Source organism: Saccoglossus kowalevskii, chromosome 3 (genome assembly GCF_978046115.1).
Source record: "Saccoglossus kowalevskii chromosome 3, keSacKowa6.1, whole genome shotgun sequence".
NCBI classification, from domain to species: domain Eukaryota; kingdom Metazoa; phylum Hemichordata; class Enteropneusta; family Harrimaniidae; genus Saccoglossus; species Saccoglossus kowalevskii.
In genome coordinates, this window is record NC_140643.1 from 28,168,791 (window position 1) to 28,193,794 (window position 25,004).

Here is a 25,004-nt window from a genome sequence, read left to right on the forward strand (position 1 = left end):
TAAATATTACGCCTACAAAAACACACATTGTTGAGTTGGGTGCGAAACTAACTGTAATAATTTCAAATGAGATGACAGATCAACATACTTGTCCACGTATAATTGACATTGTGTCATTGACATTATAGCGGTCATATTTACTCCGCTCATTATGGTACAGTGCAATTTTACAGCGGCGATTCATTGGCGGAAAATCTAATTCTCAATTTACGGCGCACCGTAAGTTCATTTCGCCCATGTAAATTCCAATTACTGACTATTATTTTTTTATACACCGTCCAAGTCACCGGGAACACGCCCCAACAGCACCTCTTAGTCATGTGGTGTTTCCTACACTAATGCTCTATTGAATATAACCTGGGAACGAACGGTTGTGGTCTAGTCTGACCTTTTAGAGGTTAAATATTTATTTATATAATTTCAACATTGTAAGCGACTGTATTGTTTGACATTAATGTCGTGACTTAACACCAACACGACTTTATAGTACACACCCATTTTCGTCATTTTGAATGAATAATGCAATTTGATAGAAAAAAATCAAAACGCATAAAATGTTATCAATAAAGGTTGTCGAACACGATAAACATATCAAAAATGGTATATTTGCCACAACAAAAAACATATCTCGCAGGTCGTAGACCCTGGATGACCTTATTTGCATACTTGCCTTTATTCCCCACAAAAATCGACAGAATCGTAGGAGGGCGCTGACGTCAAACAAAGAAGCACATTTGCACAGCCATACATTGTAATATCATCCTTAGAAATACGATTAGTAATGGAAGGCACATCATTGATATATCTGAATGTAAAATTTAAGAATTTAACTCCCGGGGCCAACCAAACAAGTAAGCTATTGCACACTAACCATAACCAGGGGTCTTCAGCAATGATGCATCTTTTTACACGAAGAGGACCACAAATCATTTCCATGTACGCATAGTTTGTAGTCCAAATTACGTCATAACTCATAAATACATACACATGTTTTATATATATTTATATTTATTCACCTCAACTCAGAAGAGTTAAATTAAATATATTTTAAGCATTACAACAGCAGAGTAGTGGGCGTTCAGAATGGACACATGGTTCTCTGGCTTTGGTAAGACGTCGCCGTGCCTAGAAGAAGTCATCGTAGCATTGCTGGCAGTCGGTATTGACACAGTCAATGAGTCTTCTTCCCTCCATCATGCAATTGTTGAAGCACTCTCGACATTCAGGCGAGAATCCACCACGAGACTTTGCATCCGTTACCATGGTGATCACCCCAACCACTACCACACATACAAATAATGCGTACACTGCAGCTTTCATTATCTATATTTGAAAACAAAAATCACAATAATAATAGTTTTCGAATCTACTGGAGATGCCGTTGGTAAGTTTGATCTATAATTTCAATAATTTTTTTACTATGATGTAAATGTAAATATTACACCTACAAGAATACACATTGTTGAGTTGGGTGTGAAACTATTAATTCTAAATGAAATGACAGATGAACAAAAATGTCTACGTATAATTGACATTATTGTGTCATTGGATTTTACCAGAGTTATGGGCAAACTTTTAAATATCATATCAGATATATCAATATAATATTCAATGAAATTAGACTTCATTTTAGTTTGCGGTTTTTCCACATTATACCACCCGTGCTATGATTGTGTTCATACCACTGCGGGTCATACCGTCTCTTGGTCATACAGTACACCCAGCGATTATCACAGTCGACTGTTCCCGCGGGAAAATAACATATTTAATATACATCAACATTATAGCGGTCATATTTACTCCGCTCATTATGGTACAGTGCAATATTTCAGCGGCGATTCGTCGGCGAAAATATGATTCTCAGTTTACGGCGCACTGCAAGTTCATTTGGCGGTTGTGTGTGGGGGGTGGGGGGTGGGTTGTAGGTGGCGGGTGGTGCTGGTGTAATAATTCGTTTGTGACATTGGTAATTTAAAGAAACAAATATCATGTGAAAAGATGCACGGGATCTGCTTTAAAAACCATACTGATTTATAGTTGATTGTTATAAATTAATTAATTTCATAAATTCTTTTCTTTATGCATGTAATTACGGCATACATCTTTTACTACCTACGTGTCAAATGACACCGTGAGTAATTTTATTGTTTTTTTGCCTTTCATCTAAACTCAATGTTATTAATATAATTGGGAAATATGCGTGCGTACCAACAGCAGTGCGTCTAGATTGTTATCAGTCATAAATGCAATAGTCAATAAATAACCAAAAATGATAACGTTGAGTGTTTTAATACATGTATATTGTTCTATTGGTTCGCCTACCTTTTCATACACTTGCGATGATGCGTTTTTTACATGTTTTTGTAAATTATACAATATATGGAGACACCATGCAGTGATACACACAGCTATACCGCGTAACTAATATTTATTTTATTTTGACGCACACCAAGGACACAGACATAATACATTAAATACTCTTCGAAGAACACTATTCTCTAAACGAGAAATTCGTGATCAGAAATCGAGCCCACCATTTTACACGACACGCAAATAAATATACAACGCGTCAATTATAGAGTTAAGAAGTACGTCTTAGTAATTAACCGCGCATGCGTGGTTCATTAATTCATAGAACAAATTGCCGGCATGTGATATAAGTACTGAGCTATATTAGAAATATATATTGGAAGACGTACACGCAACTTATGTGGAGTGAGCGGTGCTTACCTTATAAATTCAAACCCTTATAGAGCGTTCTTCAAGTGTAACGATGACCTGCTTGGATTTTTTATGTCAATGTGTTGACACTGTTGATTTCCCTGACTCTTATATAGCTACAGTCTGGTAACACATTGCAAATAATATTTAACATCACAGACAGTAAAAATAATCATGAAAGAAACACACCGACCACAAATATCTATTTTATTACCAAGTATTTTAACTACGCGTATTAAATCAACATCATGATAATGACCTCTTCTGTTAATAAGACAGTAACATATGTGTCTAAACCGGGAACCATGGCAGCTCGTTTACCATTTATTATTTCACATATTCGGAATATGACAACAAAATATCACGTATAAATAAGGTCAATGTACAACTTCACTGCTATCTCGATGTAAAAAAACCTAACGTGCACATCGATGAGCAACGTCACTTTCAAACACATTGTGATTACCTGAATTAACAGTCTACAGTTATTTTTAACATAAAAACATCTGGTGAACATAAATAAGTGTATATCAATGTGTATACGACCCTGGTGATACACACAATGTAAGCATACAAGTACACCATAACTTTGAATCACCGACAGTTATTTTTTTTAAAGAGAGAACACATGTATTGTATGATGTATATTACTTTGTTACTACCAAGTTCAAATCTTATATTGAATATAATGAAGAAATAAAAATTGATTAGGAATGGTTTGGCCTGGGTGTGCCCAAGAACCTGAATTAGTTCAATCCTATTGAGGGTGGGACTGATCCACAATACAATGGGAAATATTAGAGGCTATTACAACCAACGAACCACCAGTCACATCGCAAAATAAAATTATGCAAATAAACCAGTATTGTGATGTTAATGTGAAAACATCATTCTTCTACAAGCACGTGAATCAAATTTGGTAAGCAAATGTGTTGAATAATTTAGGATGTCCATTGGGTGTTCGTTGGAGGTGAGTTCTACGAAAAGTTCTAGAACAAAATACGGGTGGTTATAAAACCTTCCTTGAATAAGGACCCCTTCGAACAAAAACCTCCAGAACCATCGCCTGAATATTGTGACATAGTGGTTTAACCGCACCTACACCACAGAGAACATACCAGGCAGATGTTGCAGAAATTCGTGAATTGTAAACTATCATCACTACAAGAGATAGCATTTTCAATGCAGTATAATCACGAAGACATATTTTGGTGTACAGACAACATGCATGAGTCTGAGGTCTCAGAGGTCTCAGACTGTTATCAGTGTTATTATGACAATGTTTTCACTCTATATTGATTGAAGAATAACACCACGCCAGAGTCTGTAAGCGTTTATTCGACTTTACACCTTCAAACAATGACAACCTGATAACCAGCAACACACACAATATACACTAGCGACTAATACATATTCAAGCGATCGGGTTATGGTTCATGGTGCAATAAGACATCTTATTACAGTTAATCACCAGCACTGGCTTCGATGACCACCAACCGCGTTGTTAAAACCCAAGCTAAAATGGGAATTCAACACATGTAAGAGTCACTGGTCTGTACAAGTTTACACTTGAGTATAAGACAACATAGGTGTCAGCATCCGTTATTCTATGTTTTTTTTTTATATTACCTCAAACCTTGCAAATAGAAGTGTGCATGGAATCATGGGAAAAAAACGGTGTGTATTGGAGTGTGATAACTGTCATAAAAATGGTTCACAGGTCATACTTGTTTTCAAACCTGAAAGAACAATTGGAATCTACCAGGTGTGCTTGTGATTTAGATAAAGGATGTTTACGATCTACTGACGTGCTTAAGGGGTACATGCATGTCATCAAGAGGCAGCTGCTAGCAAGACCACATTCTGATTGGCTTCTGTGGAAACCCAGGTGCTGTACCTGGAACTGGGCCATTTGTGCCCTATAAATAGGCTAGATTGAGGACAGTTTTGGACCACCATTTCAAATGAATACTGAGTTGAGTTGCGTGTTGCTGCTGCGATATTATGAGTCAAGTGATAAGGCTTCAATCATCATTCTATGAGACTTGCATGAACTGCTTTGCGATCTCCTGTTAACAGCGTTCCTCTGCAAGCAAAACCCCGGTATCTCTTGTGTTGCAGAAGCCATTTACTATCGTCAATTTCCACATCCTGGGACTGTGAGTTATCACCAATGCACACTTCCCTGGACATTCCCCATTTTAGTGAATGTATTAATTGTTTTATTCTGTATTATTATTTTGAGAGGTAAAACGCCTGGAGCTTTAACTTGATATTTTGGTGTGTGTGTGTATTTCATTTCCAGTATTAATGTCTTGTCTACCCCGTTCTAGTAGCGAAAGAACCCCCTGTCCAGGATGAGTTCCGTGAATGTCCCTCTCAACATCAATAAGCAGGCCTTACACTGTGACAACAGGGTGTAAACATGGTTACAAAATGATGAGTTTATCATACTCATATATCATAGAAAGAGCATTCATTATGAAAACATATAGCTCCTATAACTCCAACAAATCGATGTAGCATTTTATACCAGTAACAATATAGTGGATAAAAAACAAATGAAAGTTCATAATTCGGAGAAATCATCATTTGAAGAGTAAATAGCTGGTAAACAGCTTGTTCTTTATTTCATCGATTTTTACAACCACATCGATTTTTAATAAAGAAAGGTCTAAACATTTTGAAGTTGCATTAAACGGGTGATACCAAATTCAGCCTTATTAGTAGCCCAACGTTTTGCATATATGTCATTTAATGGTTTAAACTGGTTGTGCTCTCCTTGGCAACCGTTAATTAGGTCATGTAACCATATTTTGTTAATGCTTATAGTCTATTGTATTCCAGACAAGTATGAACTGTGACCTTTAATGAGCAATACCAGACCAATCAGCACAAATCTCACTGGTTGGCAGATTCAGTGGCAGACACCTTATAAAGTATTCGATTCTATTGTCCCCAGTAGTGCATCTATGCGTAGTGATTATAAATGTAGAAGGTACGTTTAATAGTCATAAATTAATTTTTGTAAAGATGTGAAATATAAATTTTCTTCCATATGAGAATATTCAAATCTTCATTCAGTGTGATTTTCTTTAACAGGATACCAACAAATGCCGACTTCGCATTGATGACTTTGTATTGATATAGAGAGTTGAAACCATGATTGTAAAAATATATGCAAATTTGCATAGTAATCAGCAGATTGAATTTAGAAGAGGTGGCACGCAAATTAACGAGTGTCTCATTCAATTGTTAGCTGTTGCAATCGAAAACCTCATACCAGAGTAATTAGCTAATTAATTCTATTCCTCTCTACTCCACTCATCTGATTCTAACCGCGTCACTACAAACTGGCAAATCTGTACTCACCTCAAATGTAAACTATGTCTGAAACACTAGGTTTATCCTATATCACTGACGAAAAGTATCAACTATTGCAAGTAGTCAGGTACAGAGTCATAATACAACTTACAACTGCTTACATGTTCCTAGCACACAACTGACTCCTCCTGCATGTGAAGCCACTTTAATGTCTCGTGCATCAGACGAGGTGTGTACTGACTATACATTTTTATAGAACTATTTACTTCTGGGACATTGACTAGGTCGAGTCGAGTGGCGATGGTAAACTTAATATATATCCTACTCAAAACAAAGAAACGAACAGGACTTTAAGCATCAAACTATTGTGAGTGATTATATCATTATACAAGCCTGCAATTATTACTGGTAGACGTCTTGTATATATACATACGAATGATGAAGGTATATATATTATATATATATAATATATATATATATATATATATATATATACAGCTATATTTAAGTAATAACACAAACAAAAATAAAATTGATGAGATATATACAGCAATTTTAATTAATACATAACGTAACTGAAAATATGCACAATAATTCAATAAATATATAATCAATATTTCAACAATGTACAAACTATGTGAAATTCACATAAACCAACTCAATCACAGATAAACAATACTGACTGACTGATAATTTCTACTTTTTCTTTTGTCAATAATGACGGTACCAATAGATAGAACCAGACAACTGAATATCGTCAGTAAACCAGCACAATAGAAAGATACATCATAACTTCCTGTCATGTCATGCAAGTAACCTGTGAAAAATAATTTTTAGAAAATATGGTTGATAAACGGATAGCACATCACACATATCGAAACTGATTGATGTATTGTCCCAGCGCACAACCATTGTATATTTGAAATTGAAAATATTGATACTAATCACCATGCTAAATTGTAGCCGGATTCGTTGGGAAGTTTTTTTGCTGCAAAAAGTATGGAAAACAGTGCCGGGGATTTAACACTAAGAATATATCATTTTGGATTAGAAACGTTCATACAACACAAATGTTGGAATGACTTTCAGTGGCAGGGCATTCAGTCATTCAAAGCCACTATGCCATAGAAATAGTTAGAAACAGCGTGTGTATTGTATTTCTAATTTATATGTTTGATATATATACGAGTCAGTCATTACTGTCTGGTGCTTATATTGCCTACTGTGATTTATCTTCATTGACACATACTCTCAATAAAAATGTCATTTTCAAGATTAAAATTAATCCACAATTTGATTTATAATGTGACAGAATAATCATAATTATAAGAATAATCAAAGATTGTACAGCATACATGTCATGGTAGAATCAGCTCTGAACTGTGAGACTCACCTGATGTGACCCCACCAATCAACTGTCCGACACCGCCAAATAGGAGACACAATCCATAAGCGTTAGTCATGTATTTGACACCAACATCCTTTCTAACGACAACAGATGTCTGTGCTAAAAACCCTCTAAGGAATCCCAGTAGGACCATGATTGTTGATATAGCTGGTAACGGTGTTGCTACTGGCACAAACAATTCACAGACTCCATACATTCCGAAAACGAGTGCATAACAATGTACCACACTCACATGACAATGACTGAGAAAATAACCCCAGAATGGTGAACCACACAAAGATCCAACACCGTAGAGGGAGAGAGCAATGGCAGTCTGTTCTTTTGAGAAACTAAACGTGTCAATGATTGGGGCAATGTGAATGACAGATATGGCTTGACCAAATGAAATCACCAAGACTGAAACAGCAAAGAGAACAAACCTACTGTTTTTAAAAACATGTAAATCAAAAATCTCAGTCAGTGACCTGAACAGTGTGTTTTCTGAATTACACGTCCAACATGTAGTGCATGTTGTAGCAGTTTGTTTATTAGTAACGTCGTTGTTAATTGTCTTGTTGATGGTTTCCTCTTGATTTGTTTTGCATGCATCGTCACATAGTTCAACTTTTCCTACATGTTTTTTCTTCAATGTAGAAGGTTTCATGAGTAATGCAGCAGCTACCAAAAGGTTTGCAGTCATGGCTGAGAAAACTAACAAAGCACCTTGCCACCCATATTGTTCAATGCTAAACTGGAAAAATGTTGGTAGGGTCAAGGATCCTGCACCGACTCCTGAATATGCAAGTCCTACAGCCAGGGAATGCCTTCGTCTGAAGTGGAAACCAACAAAAGCTGTAGCAGGTGCATTTATGAATGAACCAGCCAAACCTAAAACAGTTGAAAATATGTGATCTTCATTATATGAATATAAAATAATTCGTACATATTTATTGTAAGTGCTATTATTGTAAACGCAGGGTTTTATAACACAATTAATATCACTCAATTACGACCTATCAAACTTTCACACTAACATACGTATATATTTTTAATACGAATTAGGATTTTGTTCATCAACTTACCACTGAGAAATCCTACAGTAATCGCAAGATGCCATATCTTTGTAGCAAAGGACCCCATTAACAATGCAAAGAATGCTAATGTTGCTCCAACTGCTACTATGTTACGATGTCCAAAACGTTTGGCTAAGGCTGATGCAAATGGAGCTGCAAATACACATAACACACAGTAAATACATTTAACATTCAAAATAATAGCAGTTTTGCTAAAATGGGAAATTGTATGTTGAAGTACACATAATAAAAATGTTTTACTTTTGTAAAACCACATTTACAATATGAACACTTTCAAATTATAATACATTAATGCATTTATAAAAAAAAAAAAAATTGTAAATGGCCATTTCCTTGTATCTTCCATCTACGCATAATATCACGGAACTTCAACACAAAAGCCAAAAGAAATATAGGCAGCGCAGAGCAAATGAGAACAAACAAAGGAATCCACAGATTAGGAGGCTAATAGTGGATAGTTGATACTAGTGTACCAATAGTACTATGCATACCTCCTAACCATGTTACACTGAGTGTAAGAGTAGATATCCATGACACTGAACCAGCACCTTCACCGAAATACTCTACAAATGCTATGAAAAACAGCCCAAGTGCTACACTGGATCCTTTTACAAAGAAAACAGTTATGAACACCCCGAGAACTGACAACCAGCCCAGACAGCCTCCATCATCGTCTTCTTTGTTGCTTGTGCCGTCATACTTCTTGCCTTTCAGACATGTCATTGCAACTGAAACACAGATTTAAATAGATGAAAACATATAAATATTTCAATAATAGTTATATTTGTTGATGTTGTGGAAATCCTTGTGTCTATAACAGCATTATTATTATTATTATTATTATTATTGGCAGGACCCCAATTGTCAAACTTGCGCGATGAAAGTAAAGGTTGGTTTGTATCTATTAATATCGGCCCATGATGGCCACTTTCTAAAGTCCATTCTGGCTAGGGCATCATGTGCTAATAGTAACGGTAGTTAACGAAAGTGTGTCCGACTGGATTCTGCTATTCCCAAGGTATCGTCTGGGTGCTCAAATGTTTTGTCTCGAGGGAATATCACTGCATTCGAAAAATTAATAATTGGAAGAAAATTATCAATCAACTGAGAAAACTTCAAAAAACGGGTATTGTCAGTATAGGACCAATTAATGTTTCAAAATCTGTAATAGGTCAAGATTACTTTAAAAGGTAAAGGATCAGGCCAAAAGAGTAATACATTAGAAACAATATACACTCACATATTGTCATATCTGTATCATTTAACCTAATAATACTGGTATCACGGCTGGTATAAGAGACTACAGTAACCATGAAATATTATACCGTTAAGAGGTTATCTTTTATGGTATATAAATCTCGACCACAGTCGCTAAAGAACAAGTCATTGTTTTGTACGCGAAATAAAGGCTTGCCGTGTCATTATTATCGCGAGAAACAGTTCTATATAAACCCCCCAGTGCACCCAAGGCAATTTACCGTGAACTCAATATGGAAGGTCACATATTACATTGCGATCAGTCAGCTCAGCGTTAATCTCGGTGTCAATACGCTGATTAGTCATTCTTAGTGCACAAGTTTTTATTTAAATATTTAAATATTTAAAAATGTCTTTTTATCATACTATCCATATGAATGCAAATATTGGCACAACTACATTATTTCATCTCTAATTAATGGTACCACGGTTACTATAGGTGACAATATAGTAACTGTGTTGGCATTATAATGTTAAGTAGTTACATTTAATGGTACATACATGGCGAATAACCCACAACAAGAGACGAAATATAATCAAATGGTTTTGTACGCAAAATATTGGCCCGTCGAGTTATTATCATTGCCGGAGACAGTTCCATATAACACTGCCAGTGAGCCCAAGGCAATGTACCGTGAACTCAATGGTTAAGCGACACAGAATGAATGGCACGACTCACGATTGCTTGCTCTGTTCTACTTACCACGGTGATACGCTGGTACAGACACTAGAATCTGAAATTACAGCATTTCTACTTCCACGCCCACAGCGAACAGCACTGAATTGTGAAAGGTGGAAATAAGACAAATATACATATACAGTGCATGCACTTGATTTCACTCACGGTTGGTTCGTCATGTTAAACATTAACAAAATTGACCTTCAACTTCCAAACGCGATATTGTTCACGTTCATTCGTCGTACATGTTGTTTATCGCAAATAAGAATAAAACAAATAGTACAGATAGTGTCAAATCACGTCATTACATCTATCTAAATATTTCAATTTTTAATCATGAAAACAAAACATTAAAATAAACATATCAATCTAACGTTATCGTAACTCAATGTAACCTTATTGGTTTACGAGTTGTACGAATACGACTTCGTGTTCTCTCCTTTCGCCTCGGTAGCCTTTTTGCGTTAACACAGGCTGTACAGCCTCAGTGTTCCATGCATGGTAGTTGAATTTGATTTGTAATGGTGTATATAATTGGACAGGCCATAATTAGTGTAATATTATACATACATTACATGCATACTTACGAACATTAGCGTTCATTTATGTCAGCCACATTCTATAATCAGAAGACATGTCGATGTGATGTAGTCGGCATATTGTAAGCATATTATTTGGTAAATTATGTATATGTATTATATTTTTAAAATCATTCATAACGTAATTTGAGCCAGTTGAAGCCATAACAATATGTCGTACCTGACGCACTTGTACGTGTATCCTTAAACTCAAATACATGGATAAGATGATAGGTAGTTACTAAACAAACGTCTCTTACCAGGTACAATTTAATCGAATGGCACATTTTTTATTTCTGAAATAGTAATTTGCACACATGTTTTTGAATTATGACGTCATCGTGATGTCACATCTCAAATTAACTAATCGTAATGCCAATGAATGAATGAAGAGGTGGGATAATAAGATTTTCATCAAGATCGAATCTAATATAGTTGTCATAATCATGAGTACATCTACGGAGTATTTTATTATTTTAGCAGATGTTATGTTTTTACGGCTATTTGGGTTGTTTGTGATAGTACATACATTTACAAAACAACTGAAAATCCATTGCTTAGATATTAGAGCATACTAAAGACATTTAGCCAGGAAAAGGTGTTTTCTTAAATAATCACATATATTTCCGAATTATGGCGTCATCGTGATGTCATAAATTAAACGTAGTAATCGTAATGCCAATAAACAATTACTTCATGTAATAAGCTTTCCATTGATATCCAATACAATATACTTGCTATTTTTATAGGTGTATCTAGAGGTATAAATACATATTTTTTTTTATCTTATTTGTAAAGATGGGAGAAAAATATATGAAAGAATGGCATTTGATCCATGTTAAAACATGTTCTAATTTCGCCACACTACAGGAATCACTCAGTAGCACTAGCTACTATCATTCGATCAGCTCAAAGTTCAGTTAGTATATAACACCTTGTCAAATTCTTGCCCCGTTAACTAACATCATCTTGCAAGTGCCGATGCTTCCCAACAATACTTCATGATCGTGATGCTCTGACATAGCTACTTGAATTTTCCATATACATTTTTGCGAGTGGTGCTGGAGATTGAAGTCACTGTGCTTGGTCACCTGGTGTTGACTGAAGCATGACATTTTTTGTACGATTGTCAGTACATTATTTGTTAAAAGAACGTGTTGCATTTTTCAATAGCACAGTTGTATTTCACCAAGCACCTTGTTCTATTACCATGTATTATTCTTTGTATAAATGATAGTTTATTCCAACAACAACAATATAAAAACATTTTTTTTACAAATACGTAATACAAAAACAGAATACGTAATTCAATTGTGAATACCCACTCGCATATAACTGATGTGATGTGCACGATAGTCAATTATCTCGCAATCGTTTGAAAAAATATGATTTGTATTACACTTATTTATATGCACGATACGTTTTCGACAATCATCAGATAAATAAATAGTAAATACTATTATAACAGTTGCAATCAAGTGAACACATTAACCAACTCAATCACAGATAAACAATACTGACTGACTGATAATTTCTACTTTTTCTTTTGTCAATAATGACGGTACCAATAGATAGAACCAGACAACTGAATATCGTCAGTAAACCAGCAGAATAGAAAGATACATCGTAGCTTCCTGTCATGTCATGCATGTAGCCTGAAAAAAACAATATGGCGATTATATATTAAGTGAATAGCTTTGGGATATTGAAAAAAAGTAAGTTTGTTATGCAATTCATGCGCTATGTAAGCGGAGTAACTAATTGACACAATTTAAAGTAAAATCGAAGTAGCTATTTACGAAATGTAATATTTCTGAAATGGTTCAATATAATCTGAAAAATTCGGTTCAACACACAATGCAAATGTTTGTGCGACTTCAAAAACAGACAACACTTGTATCGTTCGTCTTATCATGTACATCTTGCGAGTAACTTATAACTACATGTGCTATATTATGGAGTATAATTTACCTTTATGAGTAAATATTCTCAATGTGTTGTTTTCAAGATAAAAAATAATCTAGAATTTGAATTTATTGTGTCAGAATAATCAAATTTCGATAGTACAAAGACTGTACAGCTCTGAACTTAGACTTACCTGATGTGACCCCACCAATTAACTGGCCAACCCCACCAAATAGGAGACACCATCCATATGCATTAGTTATATGTTTGACACCAACGGTTCTTCTGACTACAACAGATGTCTGTGCTGAAAACCCTCCTCTAAGGAATCCCAGTGCGACCATGATTGTTGATATAGCTAGTAATGGTGTTGCTACTGGCACTAACAATTCACAGACTCCGTACATTCCAATTATGAGCGAGTAGCAATGTACCACACTCACATTACAGTGACTGAGAACATAACCCCAGAATGGTGAACCACACAAGCATCCGACACCATAGAGCGAGAGAGCAATGGCTGTCTGTTCTTTTGAGAAACCGAATGTGTCAATGATTGGGGCAATATGAATGACAGATATTGCCTGACCAAACGAGAATGCCAAGAACAAAACAGCAAAAAAAACAAAATTTTCGTTTTTAAAAACATGTAAATCAAAAATCTCAGTTAGTGACTTAAAACGTGCTTTATCTGAATTACAAGTCCTACATGTAGTGCATGATGTAGCAATCTGAGTATTAGAAATGTTATTCTCAATATATGATTTATCAGATACAGGTTCATTGATGGTTCCCTCTGGGTTAGTTTTGCGTGGATTATCACGTAGTTCAACAACCTTTCCTACATGTTTCCTTTTCAATGTAAACGGTTTCATAAGTAATGCAGCAGCTACTAGAAGGTTCGCAGTCATGGCTGAGAAAACTAATAAAGCACCTTGCCACCCATATTGCTCAATGCTAAACTGGAAAAACGCTGGTAAGCTTAAGGAACCTGCGCCAATTCCTGAATATGCAAGTCCTATAGCCAAGGAATGTCTTCTTCTGAAGTGAAAACCAACAAAAGCTGTAGCAGGTGCATTTATGAATGAACCAGCTAAACCTAAAATATTAATAACAGATAAAAGAAGCATTATTTTATGTATATGCAATTATTGTAAAGGCTGGTGAGGGAGTTACAACAATCCACATTCTACAGTGACAACCTGTAATTAGCACTTTCTTACCCACATGAATGGGCAGAAAAAAACACTACTGATCTGAATGCCCCAGATCTTACAGAGAGCTTGAATGGAATGGTGTACCAGCTTTCACAGAAGGCTTGAATGGAGGGAGTCTTGGTTCTCACAGAGAGCTTGAATGGGAGGATGTTCCAGTTTCTCTCGGAAACCGGATTTGGAGAATACCTCCAGCTCTTAAAGATGACTGGAATGAGAAGTTGACTTAGCTCTTACAAGGGGCTGGCTTATACATGGGGGCTAGAAGAAAATAATGCCCTATCTCTTACAGAAGGTTGAGATTGGAGGATGATTCAGCTCTTTAACATGGCTGGAATGGTGGAAATGACGAGCCCTTACAGGAGGCTGACATTGGATGATGCCCCAGCTCTTAGAAAAGACCTGGAATGGGATGATGTATTTTACCTGGTATTTAAATCAGTTGTTTTATATATGTTCACTTCTCTTCTTGTGACACTCCTATTTCATATATTATGCCTGGGTCCTTTAACCTGACTGAGGGGGTCAAACCATAGACACCTTGATAGAACCAAGATAGCCTACATATCTATTATATTCTTTTATTTAATGCAAATACAGCAGCATTAAAATTCATATTTATACATATCTATACTTTTTCTTAATTGTCTTCAATAAGTCCAGAGAACTGGTAATTTAATTAACAATTAATTGACAATTGCTTGTCCTAGGTATGTCACAATGCCGAATTAAGTTTAGATGTGGGAATGGGACGCATACATAGTCTTTTATATATTCACAGGCTGAGTTGCTCTAATTGTGTGTGCTCCATTGAGTTACAGGACGGTGGTCGTCGCGCTGTGCATGTGCGACATTTGTGTTGATAAACATGGATTTTCCTACACTCTTCTAATGAAAATCAAAAGTATGAGGTTTAACCTGGGCGCGACTTGCACTAATTACCGCTGGTGACTCCTTCGATACCTTCCAATCACCTAAAAAATACCTAATTAAAATTGGTCAAAGTCACCATCTTTGTTTTTATTAGGCCCATATTTCTATGGCGACAACTACTTCCCCTTTAAATATACAAATGCTATATAAAGAAACCTTTTGCAGGGATTGACATACATGAAAATTATGACTTTTCCATTACATACGATCAATTCTTGTCTACAAAATGTAAAACCAAACAATACGTGATCTAGATTTGCGTGCTTGTCTGCTCAAATTTAGCTCAACATTATTGAGATGGGATGACAGCTGTTTTAAAATTGTTATGGTAATATATGTCCTATATATGTATATGTAGGACTGGTTACAAACTTCTGCAGCATTAGAATATAAGTGAGGGTAATTTTCAGAAGTGATCATGTAAAAAATACTAAAACTGTAAGACCTAGCAAACCGCATTGACAAATGATATGAACGTCCGGCCACAGTGATAGTATTTGAACCAAATCAGCAATCGGGTCATTGTACTGAGTTGCAAACAAATCGCACCGTGGACTGTGTTTGTTTACCAATGTACATTTAGGTATATATGCCTTTGAAACAGAAATGGCACACGCCGCAAGCCTGAGAAATAATCTGGAAACACCACAACATTTCACAAGAAAGGATTTATTTATTTATTAATTAATAGATGTATGAACGAATAACAAATTTTGATTAGGTTACGCAAATATGTCAGATACACAGTGAAAATTAATTATTATATTGGTTATATTTTGTTCATCTACTTACCACTGAGAAATCCTACACTAATCGCAAGATGCCATATCTGTGTAGCAAAGGAGCCCATTAACAATGCAAAGAATGCTAAAGATGCTCCAACTGCTACAATTTTACGATGTCCAAAACGTTTGGCTAAGGCTGATGCAAATGGAGCTGCAAATACACAGAGTAAAAACACTTGACAACATTCAAGATAATAACAGCTTTTCAAAAATATGAAACTGGGCACAAGAAAAGAAACGTACGTTATGTAGGTAATGAATAACACTTTTTCACTTAAGTCATTATAATACATGTTGCTGAAATCAACAATCGGATTGGCCAGGGTGGAATCACGTGTTATGAAACAATCCCACTTTTTCTGCATCTAAAATTAAAGATTTGTTTGCCAAACCCCCAAGCTGATCAATTTGTGATTATTACCATTCGAATGGAATGTGTACCTTTTGACTGCAAAGCATTATGTCCAAACACCGTATAGTCAGAACATCCCGAGAATGTCTAAAGTCTAATAATTAATCATAACTACACCTAAAACTTGACTTATTTAATAATACCAAATAAAGATATAGGGAAAAACAGATCTTGATTTTGTTTTTATTGGAATGTAGTCTGAAAATGCTCCTAGTAATTGGACATTACTTAAGAATATGGGTGTACCCCATGGCCAACTTTAATAACCATCAATGTCCGGTTACATGATGTCTACCTGATCGCCTTAATACATATATTGAACCTAGATACAAAGCTTCCGAAAAAGATATATATCATATACATGAATACAGGGTGAATATTAAAAACAAATTTTTTGTTAGGTTATTTTATATCTGTATATCACGGTATTAAGTTTGGTAAAAGATTGATAATTATTTGTTGAATTATGTTAAATTGCTACTATTTGATACTAGTGTACCAATAGTACTATACATACCTCCTAACCATGTTACACTCAGTGTAAGGGTAGAGATCCATGACACTGAACCAGCACCTTCACCGAAATACTCTACAAATGCTATGAAAAACAGCCCAAGTGCTACGTTAGTTCCTTTCACAAAGAAAACACTTAAGAACACTCCTAGAACTGACAACCATCCTAAAGGTCCCCCATCACTGTCTTCATTATCCTTCCTTGTAACGCCGTCATCTTTGCCGTTTATACTTGCCATCACTAGTGAAGCATAAGTTCGACAGGAATCTGTGAAAACACTGTCATAGTGCAAATATTTCAGTCATAGAAGACATGAACTTAATTGTGTGATATAAAAGAAATATTTAAAGAGGTCTAGCAAATAACAATAACTATAACAGTAAAACATGAACGTGAAGCTAAACGTAAAGTTCGCAGAGAGCATTCAGCGTCTACTTAAGTCACTTCACTTTATTACTAGCGCGTCTTTTGCTTTTATCGCTTATATACTCATGCAAGTTGACCTCTTAAAGTTGCCAAACTTGTTATTTCCGGCCGTTTTGTGAATATATTTGCTAGATTATTTGATTGAACACAGCATTTAGAGTTCAGTCAAAATTCAAAGTTTCGTTGAGACTTGTTGAGGAACAATGTCGGAGCCAGTGGCCTTTCTTCCATGCGCAACTAAAAAGCACAATGTTTTGAAGACTGTTATTACAAGACTGGTACGAGGTGAACAAATATTCAAAAATCAGTTGCCATGGCAACAATTGGCTAGTATTTTTTTAAGATGTTTGCCACTCAACTAGAGTGAAGGTATGACCTACCTACCAAGTATGACAGAAATTGGCCCAGCCCAAAAAATCACAGAAGAGTTAAAAATCACTTGTATTATTTATATATGAGTATTATATCAACTGCTCGAATATGGACATTTGTGTCCGAGCGCAGGTGATCATTTGTGCGACGTCAGTAGGGGAAATTATCACCTTGCGCGAGGGCACTAACGTCCATATTCGGGCTGTAATATTCGTATTACATGCCTTTAATAACATAAAAAATACAGGGTTTATATCTTCTTAATGTTTAATTAATTAAAGGTAAGGTAATTCTTATGGGTAAAACGGTACATTTTTCATAAGCAGTAACAAAGATTTGCATGTAATCGCGTTAGTGAACAAGTTTGGCACTGCGGATGGATATGTTTACACATCATGTTAACCGGCTCCCTTGACAACCTGCTAACGATAATGGCTGCAGCAGACGAAATGGGTATTACGCAGTGGTTGCGGTCGATAGGATAGGGCCAACTTGATGAATTTCTTGGACCAGCACCAGGAAATGAAGTACCAGACGAAGTGGACGGTTTTATAAAAGCACACCAGAAGCAAAGTACTATAATAATCGTTAAAACCACCGAACGTGATGTCCGTCGCTGTAATGAGTAGCTAACTCAGAATACCGGAGAATTGCGGCGCCTCGTTGACGACGGATGTCCCTATTCTAAAGTGTGTGTTTGATTGGCGGGCGAATGAAGGCATGTATTAAAAGAAGCAGCAACTTTGATGAAAATCACGGACCGGGAGGCTAAATCCTACCAAATCCCACCCATTGTAACAAACTTTCAAGAAGAACCCACCGATTGAAACAAATTCATGGAAAAACTCCACCCCTTAAAGTGGTTTAAACATTTTCCGTAGCATTAGGGATCATCGTAAAAGTGTCTATCATTGCCACATATCAAATTATATGCATATGTATTCCCGAAAATTTCAAAAACAAACCCCCTGACCTTTGAAAACGTAAAAATGGATTCTTTCCTATTTTAAAACATAATTTATAGACCTTTGGGTGTCTCCAATAGGCATTAGTAGGTTTATACTTGGGCTACGGAGTATTCACAACTGTGTTATTTGTATTCGATGGACATCAACCGGCGGTACGGTCATCGTATTTTGTTGTTGTCATGACGGTCCGATGATCGATGAGGTTTGAGTTCAAGCTGGGGTATGAGTGCACGTTGATTTAGGGGTCATTTTGAGTGTCGTACAGACGGGCGGCGAATAAAACCACTGGCCAAATGTCAGACAGATTTCCGATTCACATCCTGGAAGCTTGTACACACTGCACCGTCATCTCAGCCATTCAACCCCCGGAAATGTTGCCCGATATACACATATGACCATAAAATTGCATTAATTAATTCGTATTAAACATGGAAGTTAAAAACTGTCTGGAAAATTGCCAGGGAAATTTATACAGTATTTTTTCAATAATATCTGAGGTCCGTAAAAATAACACATTAAATCCCTCCCCCACATCCACCGATTAAAAAAATATATTATGATGGTATTCATGTCTCGTATTATTTTTCATAAATTTTGACAATGATATATAGTTTATTGTTCCTGTTAACTACCACTAAACATCAACTTTGTTCAGTCAGTTTCGTGAAATAACGAGTGTGTATTATTCAAACAGTTTTCTTTGGTCCATGTAAAAATGGACAGACACTGTAATTGGATTATTTCCACTACATGTTTTGCCTTTATACCATATATACCATCCCCAACCAGCATCCTATATCGCATTGTACTATACCCAATGCGTCCTACTTATTGCTAAAAATAACAGATAATTCAATTTGAAATGGACACAACCAGGTCACAGGTCACATTGAAGGTTAACCCTGGATCCATGGCTATGTTAGTGGGCTTATTATATTCGGTCGCTTGACTGTCCACTCAACACCGCCATGGATCCTCCTGTGCAGCAGTTGTGGGCTAACAAATGCGCTTGCTACAAGTTAATAATGATTATTAATAAATTACGACTCAAGAAATTAAATATAAATACCCAATTCCGAGCGATTTTGCATTAGTTTGCTGTGCGACAGCGACCAGCCGTAAAACGTCTATATAGGGACTGTGGCGTTATAAATACTGAACATATTGCGCATGCGCATTGTACAATCGCAGGTCACGAATAAAGATAAGATAATATAACTTTATTGACATTATTCTTTCTATAGAAGATGAACATAGTCAAGTAAAATAAAAAAGTAAAGAGGATAATTAAAAAAATAAAACAAGAGTTGGCAGAGCCATCTCGGTGCTTGGAAAATAAGAGTATTTAAAGGTGTGTTTGGGAGCAATGGATTGACGAACAGGCAAAAACGCAATTTCAAAGACTTTGACTTTCTTTTAATGAAAACTTGAAGTATACATGAGGATACGACGTACGTGTTATTATTTATTTATTTTGGAAACTCAATTTTCAACTGAAGGAATTAAACTAAATTAAATAATCTTGTTTGTTTATTTTGAACTTTAGAAATGACGACTGTTCAACTCGGTACGTTTAATTGTACATAGCGTATGTTACTATGACAATCATCCAATTCGAAAAAAAAAACAGTCGACAATGACTAAATGCATGGCTACAGCCAAATCGCTGTTTAATTGAAATAAAAAATCGAAGAAAACAGAGAAGGAAGAGAAACACGAGCGATGTAATCGAACGACAGGCATTACGGCAGCCATGTTTGTTTCACCACGATCAATATAGTATTACCCACGATGCACTATTCCTATTAGCGTGGGTATGTGGAAATTCATAGCCAAGCGTACTGCGTTCAAGAACAAGGTAAGAAATTACGTGACGAGACCATCCCGATTTGCTGTCGATTTCCGGGTTTGGGTGCGCTTCATACAATAAGATCGATACGCACTACACCGCCGAGTGTAGTAGACAGAATCCCGATGGCAATATATGACGTTCGGAGAAACCTAATACAGTTGATTTTATAACAGACGAAGTAAATGGAAATCACTTCACTCGAGAACACAAACGTATAGAGGCTTCCCACATGACGTCACGAAACACGTGATCCGCCATCTTGGAGTACAAACGCAATCATGGAAACCATGACAACAATACACTGTCAGCTTGATATCCTGTGGTTTGTCCATGTTTTGTGCGGAATAATGGTGAATTTCTGTGCTATTGTCAACTGCAGCAACCGCGGAAATCGAGACAATGATAAATGATTCTTCAGGCTACCGACAGTTATTCGTAATCAGGGTGAAAAGACAGAAGAAATCTCGAAAGAACGTCGAAATTTGTGGTTCTGTTATTATTACATATGTTCCATACTTGATTATTTCGTATTAAAGAAAGAACGTTCAAACCGCGATGGAATTTAGGTCGGGGAATCCCATTGCCCATTAATATGTTCCAATATAAGTGTTACGCCCTAGCAGCGCGTGTCAGTGTAGAACGCGCCCGGAGAACGCGTGTCACTGTTTGTTTGAAATTAAAATAATCAGACGTCTAATCTGAGTCACTGTCCGAATAAATAACTCGTTGACGTTTAGTTGGGACCACGGCAGAACCAGAACTTGAACTGGACGACTATGATACACAGTTTATGTTGAAGTTAAAAGTTCCGCCACAGAATTGTGCATTGGCAAACATGCCGTGCAACTGCGGTACTAAACAGACGGGATGACTTTCGTCGACAGCGGTTGTCGCTTAGCTGCACCACAGTCCTTCGTTGAGGGACTGTGGCTGCACGCTACACCTTCGTGTGTGATGTTGCTTGCTGGTCGTGGATTGACCGAGTCTTGATTACCGGTTAAAATGTTGCTCTTTTGGCGTTGGTAATTTTTATTTGGAACTGAGTAACGCCGCAACGTCGCCAGCAGAAACCTGGTATCTCGATGCTGATGGTTGCGGCTCCATAGTAAGCGCTGATTTTACTGCTGGTGGATCTTCTGAGAGCCCTTCAAGGTTTATAAAACTCAGTTTCCAGGTGGTCAACACACATTAAGTTCTCCCAATCGTAGTATTTCATATGATGTACACCTGACATGCCAAAAATGTTGTTGAACGATTTGAACTGGATAAAAATAGCAAACGAAAATGTGTTTACAAAATAAAAATAGTTCGGTAGCCAATGAAAATACCATGTTCATTTGCATATCGACCGTGAAAATACCGAAAACATTATTGCATGGGTGATATGCAAATTAGTTTGGGCCAAAATAAGTGACTGCCTAAAAGTACCATTACTGTTGTTCAAATTTCATGTCACTCGGCAAGTATATTCATGTACCCCAAGGGGAAAATATCGTACTTCTAAATATTGTTTATTCCGAAAAACTGTACTCCTGAAGGGACTACTTTGTTTGCTCTCGGACCTCATTTGCATATGGGTTGTGGAAATACCGATTTTGATTTCAGGGACGAATCTAAATAAACTGCAGTACATAATAGTCGTATAATGCCAAAACAGTACTATGATTTCACAACTTTCGAAATACGTTCGCCGTTATCGATGTTCACTGTACACCAGTAAACGTCTTCCCGTTCGCAAGAACACAAAGTCTAAACTATCAGAAATTCGTAACATATAATTCGAGTGATGGTATAACAAAATAACTCATCATTTGTAAATTCAATCTATCGACAAAATATAAAAAACATTTTCATAAACAATTTTTATTATATAAATACGGTTTGAAAAGAAACAAGATTCATAAACATAAATCTATTTGAATATATTCTCACAACAAATTACACAATACTTATTTTCTAATGGAGTTTCTTCATAGCACAAACTATTGGAATCCATGCACACGTGTGAGTACTTCGGTGACACATTTTATAGTTACGCTCAAAATAGTCCATCATTTATTGCGCAACTGTGACCAAACGACAACATTCTGTTAACATCCATGCATTTTTTGACTTTTCATAAGTAAAATATACTACAATTTACTCCAGAAAAACAATTTTCTTGGTACATTCCTACATTCTTGCATACTAATGAGGGGTTCAGACACATTCCAAGCTGAACAATTTTCTTGGGCTAATAACAAAGCTGGTCAATCCTTTCCCAGCAATTACAAGGTAGTACAGAATCAGGTGTTTTATTAATACATATATGTTTGCATTATAAACACACCAAGCTTAATGTGGCAGTTTGTCATAATGTAAATAAATTTATCGGGATGATCCATTGAAGTAAAATTAGGATTATCCTTATGTAAGTCTGTAAAAAGTATCTGCCTCATTTTATTGTGCTGTGGGCAGTCCAATAAAGGGGAATTGCCCGAACACATAACCTGTCAGGTGATTGTTCGCACATGCGCACAACGTTCGGCTACCAAACTGGTTTCTAGTTTTGCGGCTTTTCGTTGTCGTACAATGATCTCGCACAAAATTGCATACATTCGTTCTGACATGTTTTAGTCTAGAAAGAGGTACACTTCTGTTCCCAGTTAAGTAAATTAATGTCAAAATGCTATGGAAGGATCCATGGTATGGGTAGAGCGGACCACAGTCAGCTGGCATCGGTGTCGCCGCTGGGTGTATATGATAGAGGGAAGTTGTGCAACCAAATTTGCCGAGTTCGCAGTTTTTCGCAGATAAAAAATAACTAAAGCAAAAACTCACGGTTTTTCAGCATTTTTGTAATGAAGACATTATTTTCTATCAATAATCCGCCCAAAACAGGAACATTTCTACTCATTCTTGTGTTTTTTCGACGTTTTTCGAATAAAACCTGCGATTAGGCTGCGAAAGTATAACATTCCAGAGGGGGTGAAACGGAAGAATTGTAATCCGTTCTTAGGATGTTTATATCAGTTTTTGCTTTAGTTATTTTTTATCGGCGAAAAACTTCAAACTCGGCAAATTTGGTTGCACAACTTCCCTCTATCATATACACCCAGCGACACCGATGCCAGCTGACTGTGGAGCGGACAGTCAAGCGACCGATGTAAATATCGTCCGCTCGACACAACGACATGGGTCCAGGGCTAATTGAAGGTCAGTTTAACCACAGTCCCTCTGGGATAGTGGGACTGTGGTTTAACGTACCCAGTATCAACACTGTATTTTTACTATACATGTTTTTGTACGATAACCATTTGCATACACATTCTTTTGTACGCGAAATTAAGGCCCGCATGCTATTGTCTACGCAAGAGACAGTTTCGTATAACCCTGCCACGGCAGGGAACAATGCGCCATGAACTCAATGGTTCTGCGACATACTATAGTAGAATGAATGGTATGACTCACGATTGCTTGCTCTGCTCTACTTCCGCGGTGATACACTGGTACAGACACTGCCCACGTCCATGTCTACAACATACAGCTCCAAATTATGAAAGTTGGAAATAGGACAAATACACATTTACAGTGCGCGAACTTAATTCCATCTACGGTTAGTTTGTCAGGTCAAAAAATAACCTTCAACCCTCAAACGCGCGCCCTCTAACGGTTGACTGGGAGTTATCTTTCTCTACCTATATTGTTGTCGTAATCCTTATTTTAGGTTTTGATGAAAGAATACAACAAAGTAATATATTCCGAAGACATGAAAGATAAACAGCACCAATAAAATAACCCATATATAATAGTAAAGATAATGTCAAATCACGCCAACATAGTTATCCAATATTTCGTTACTTTTAATCTTTATGGAAAAGAACATTGAAATAAAGGTATCAATATAGCAATAGCATAACTCGTTGGGATTTTACGTCGAGCTTACTAAACGTAATGAAAATACGTAGAGTGATGAAACGACTAATTCGTTTTTCCCTTCCTTCGTGTTGTTGGCGTCCCACCTTAAAGGGCGGTGGCCCGGGGCGGTGGTCGTCGCATCGCGTCCTGTTCGATATGGGACTCATAGCGACGTATACAACGCGTGTAAAATACATTGTTTATTTACATGTCGTTCACTTCCGATCAGATCGCCAACATGTTAGTGCCGTCATGGTTTTTATGAAGTTTGTAGAACTCAGCAATCGTGAATTAGCTTCATAAATCGTTCAGCCCAGACGTCAGTACGGGAATCTTTACCAGGCGGTAAGGGCGTACACAATCAAAAGGCACAGAAAGTCTAGTATGCAACGCTTAATAGGTTTATTATAACTGTTCAAAACGTCCGATCCACGACTTATATAACGGCTAACTATAAACGAATCCAGGACGATGACCTTTCAAGCAATATATGACAACCAACCATTAAGATGAATAGTGCCGCGGCTCGGACCAGCAGTTAACGCGGACCACCTTATACGGAGAGTATTACTAGAACGTTCAATTACGTGTTCGGTAACAAACGAATGTTTCGAAATCTATATAAATTGTTAACGGCCACGATAAAATTTCAGCACGATTAAAAGCATCCACAGGGGTATGGTGCT

At 36.6% G+C, this 25,004-nt stretch overlaps 2 protein-coding genes across 2 annotated transcripts; both read right to left on the reverse strand.

Moving 5' to 3' along the window:
• Nucleotides 1-6,548: 6,548 nt before the first annotated feature.
• Nucleotides 6,549-9,249, reverse strand: LOC144351893 (monocarboxylate transporter 13-like). The gene is made up of 3 exons (XM_085497429.1): nucleotides 9,018-9,249; nucleotides 8,515-8,658; nucleotides 6,549-6,862 (listed from the first exon to the last, which is right to left on the reverse strand). Exons 1-3 carry the CDS (start codon nucleotides 9,247-9,249, stop codon nucleotides 6,708-6,710), a joined length of 531 nt encoding a protein of 176 aa, XP_085353555.1. The 3' UTR covers nucleotides 6,549-6,707.
• A 3,006-nt stretch (nucleotides 9,250-12,255) lies between these two features.
• Nucleotides 12,256-24,013, reverse strand: LOC144351892 (monocarboxylate transporter 13-like). Its single transcript, XM_078009148.2, has 5 exons — nucleotides 23,872-24,013; nucleotides 16,807-17,081; nucleotides 15,885-16,028; nucleotides 13,139-14,044; nucleotides 12,256-12,695 (listed from the first exon to the last, which is right to left on the reverse strand). The coding sequence occupies exons 2-5, from the start codon at nucleotides 17,039-17,041 to the stop codon at nucleotides 12,541-12,543; spliced, it is 1,440 nt and encodes a 479-aa protein (XP_077865274.2). The 5' UTR covers nucleotides 17,042-17,081; nucleotides 23,872-24,013; the 3' UTR covers nucleotides 12,256-12,540.
• Between the last annotated feature and the right edge of the window lie 991 nt (nucleotides 24,014-25,004).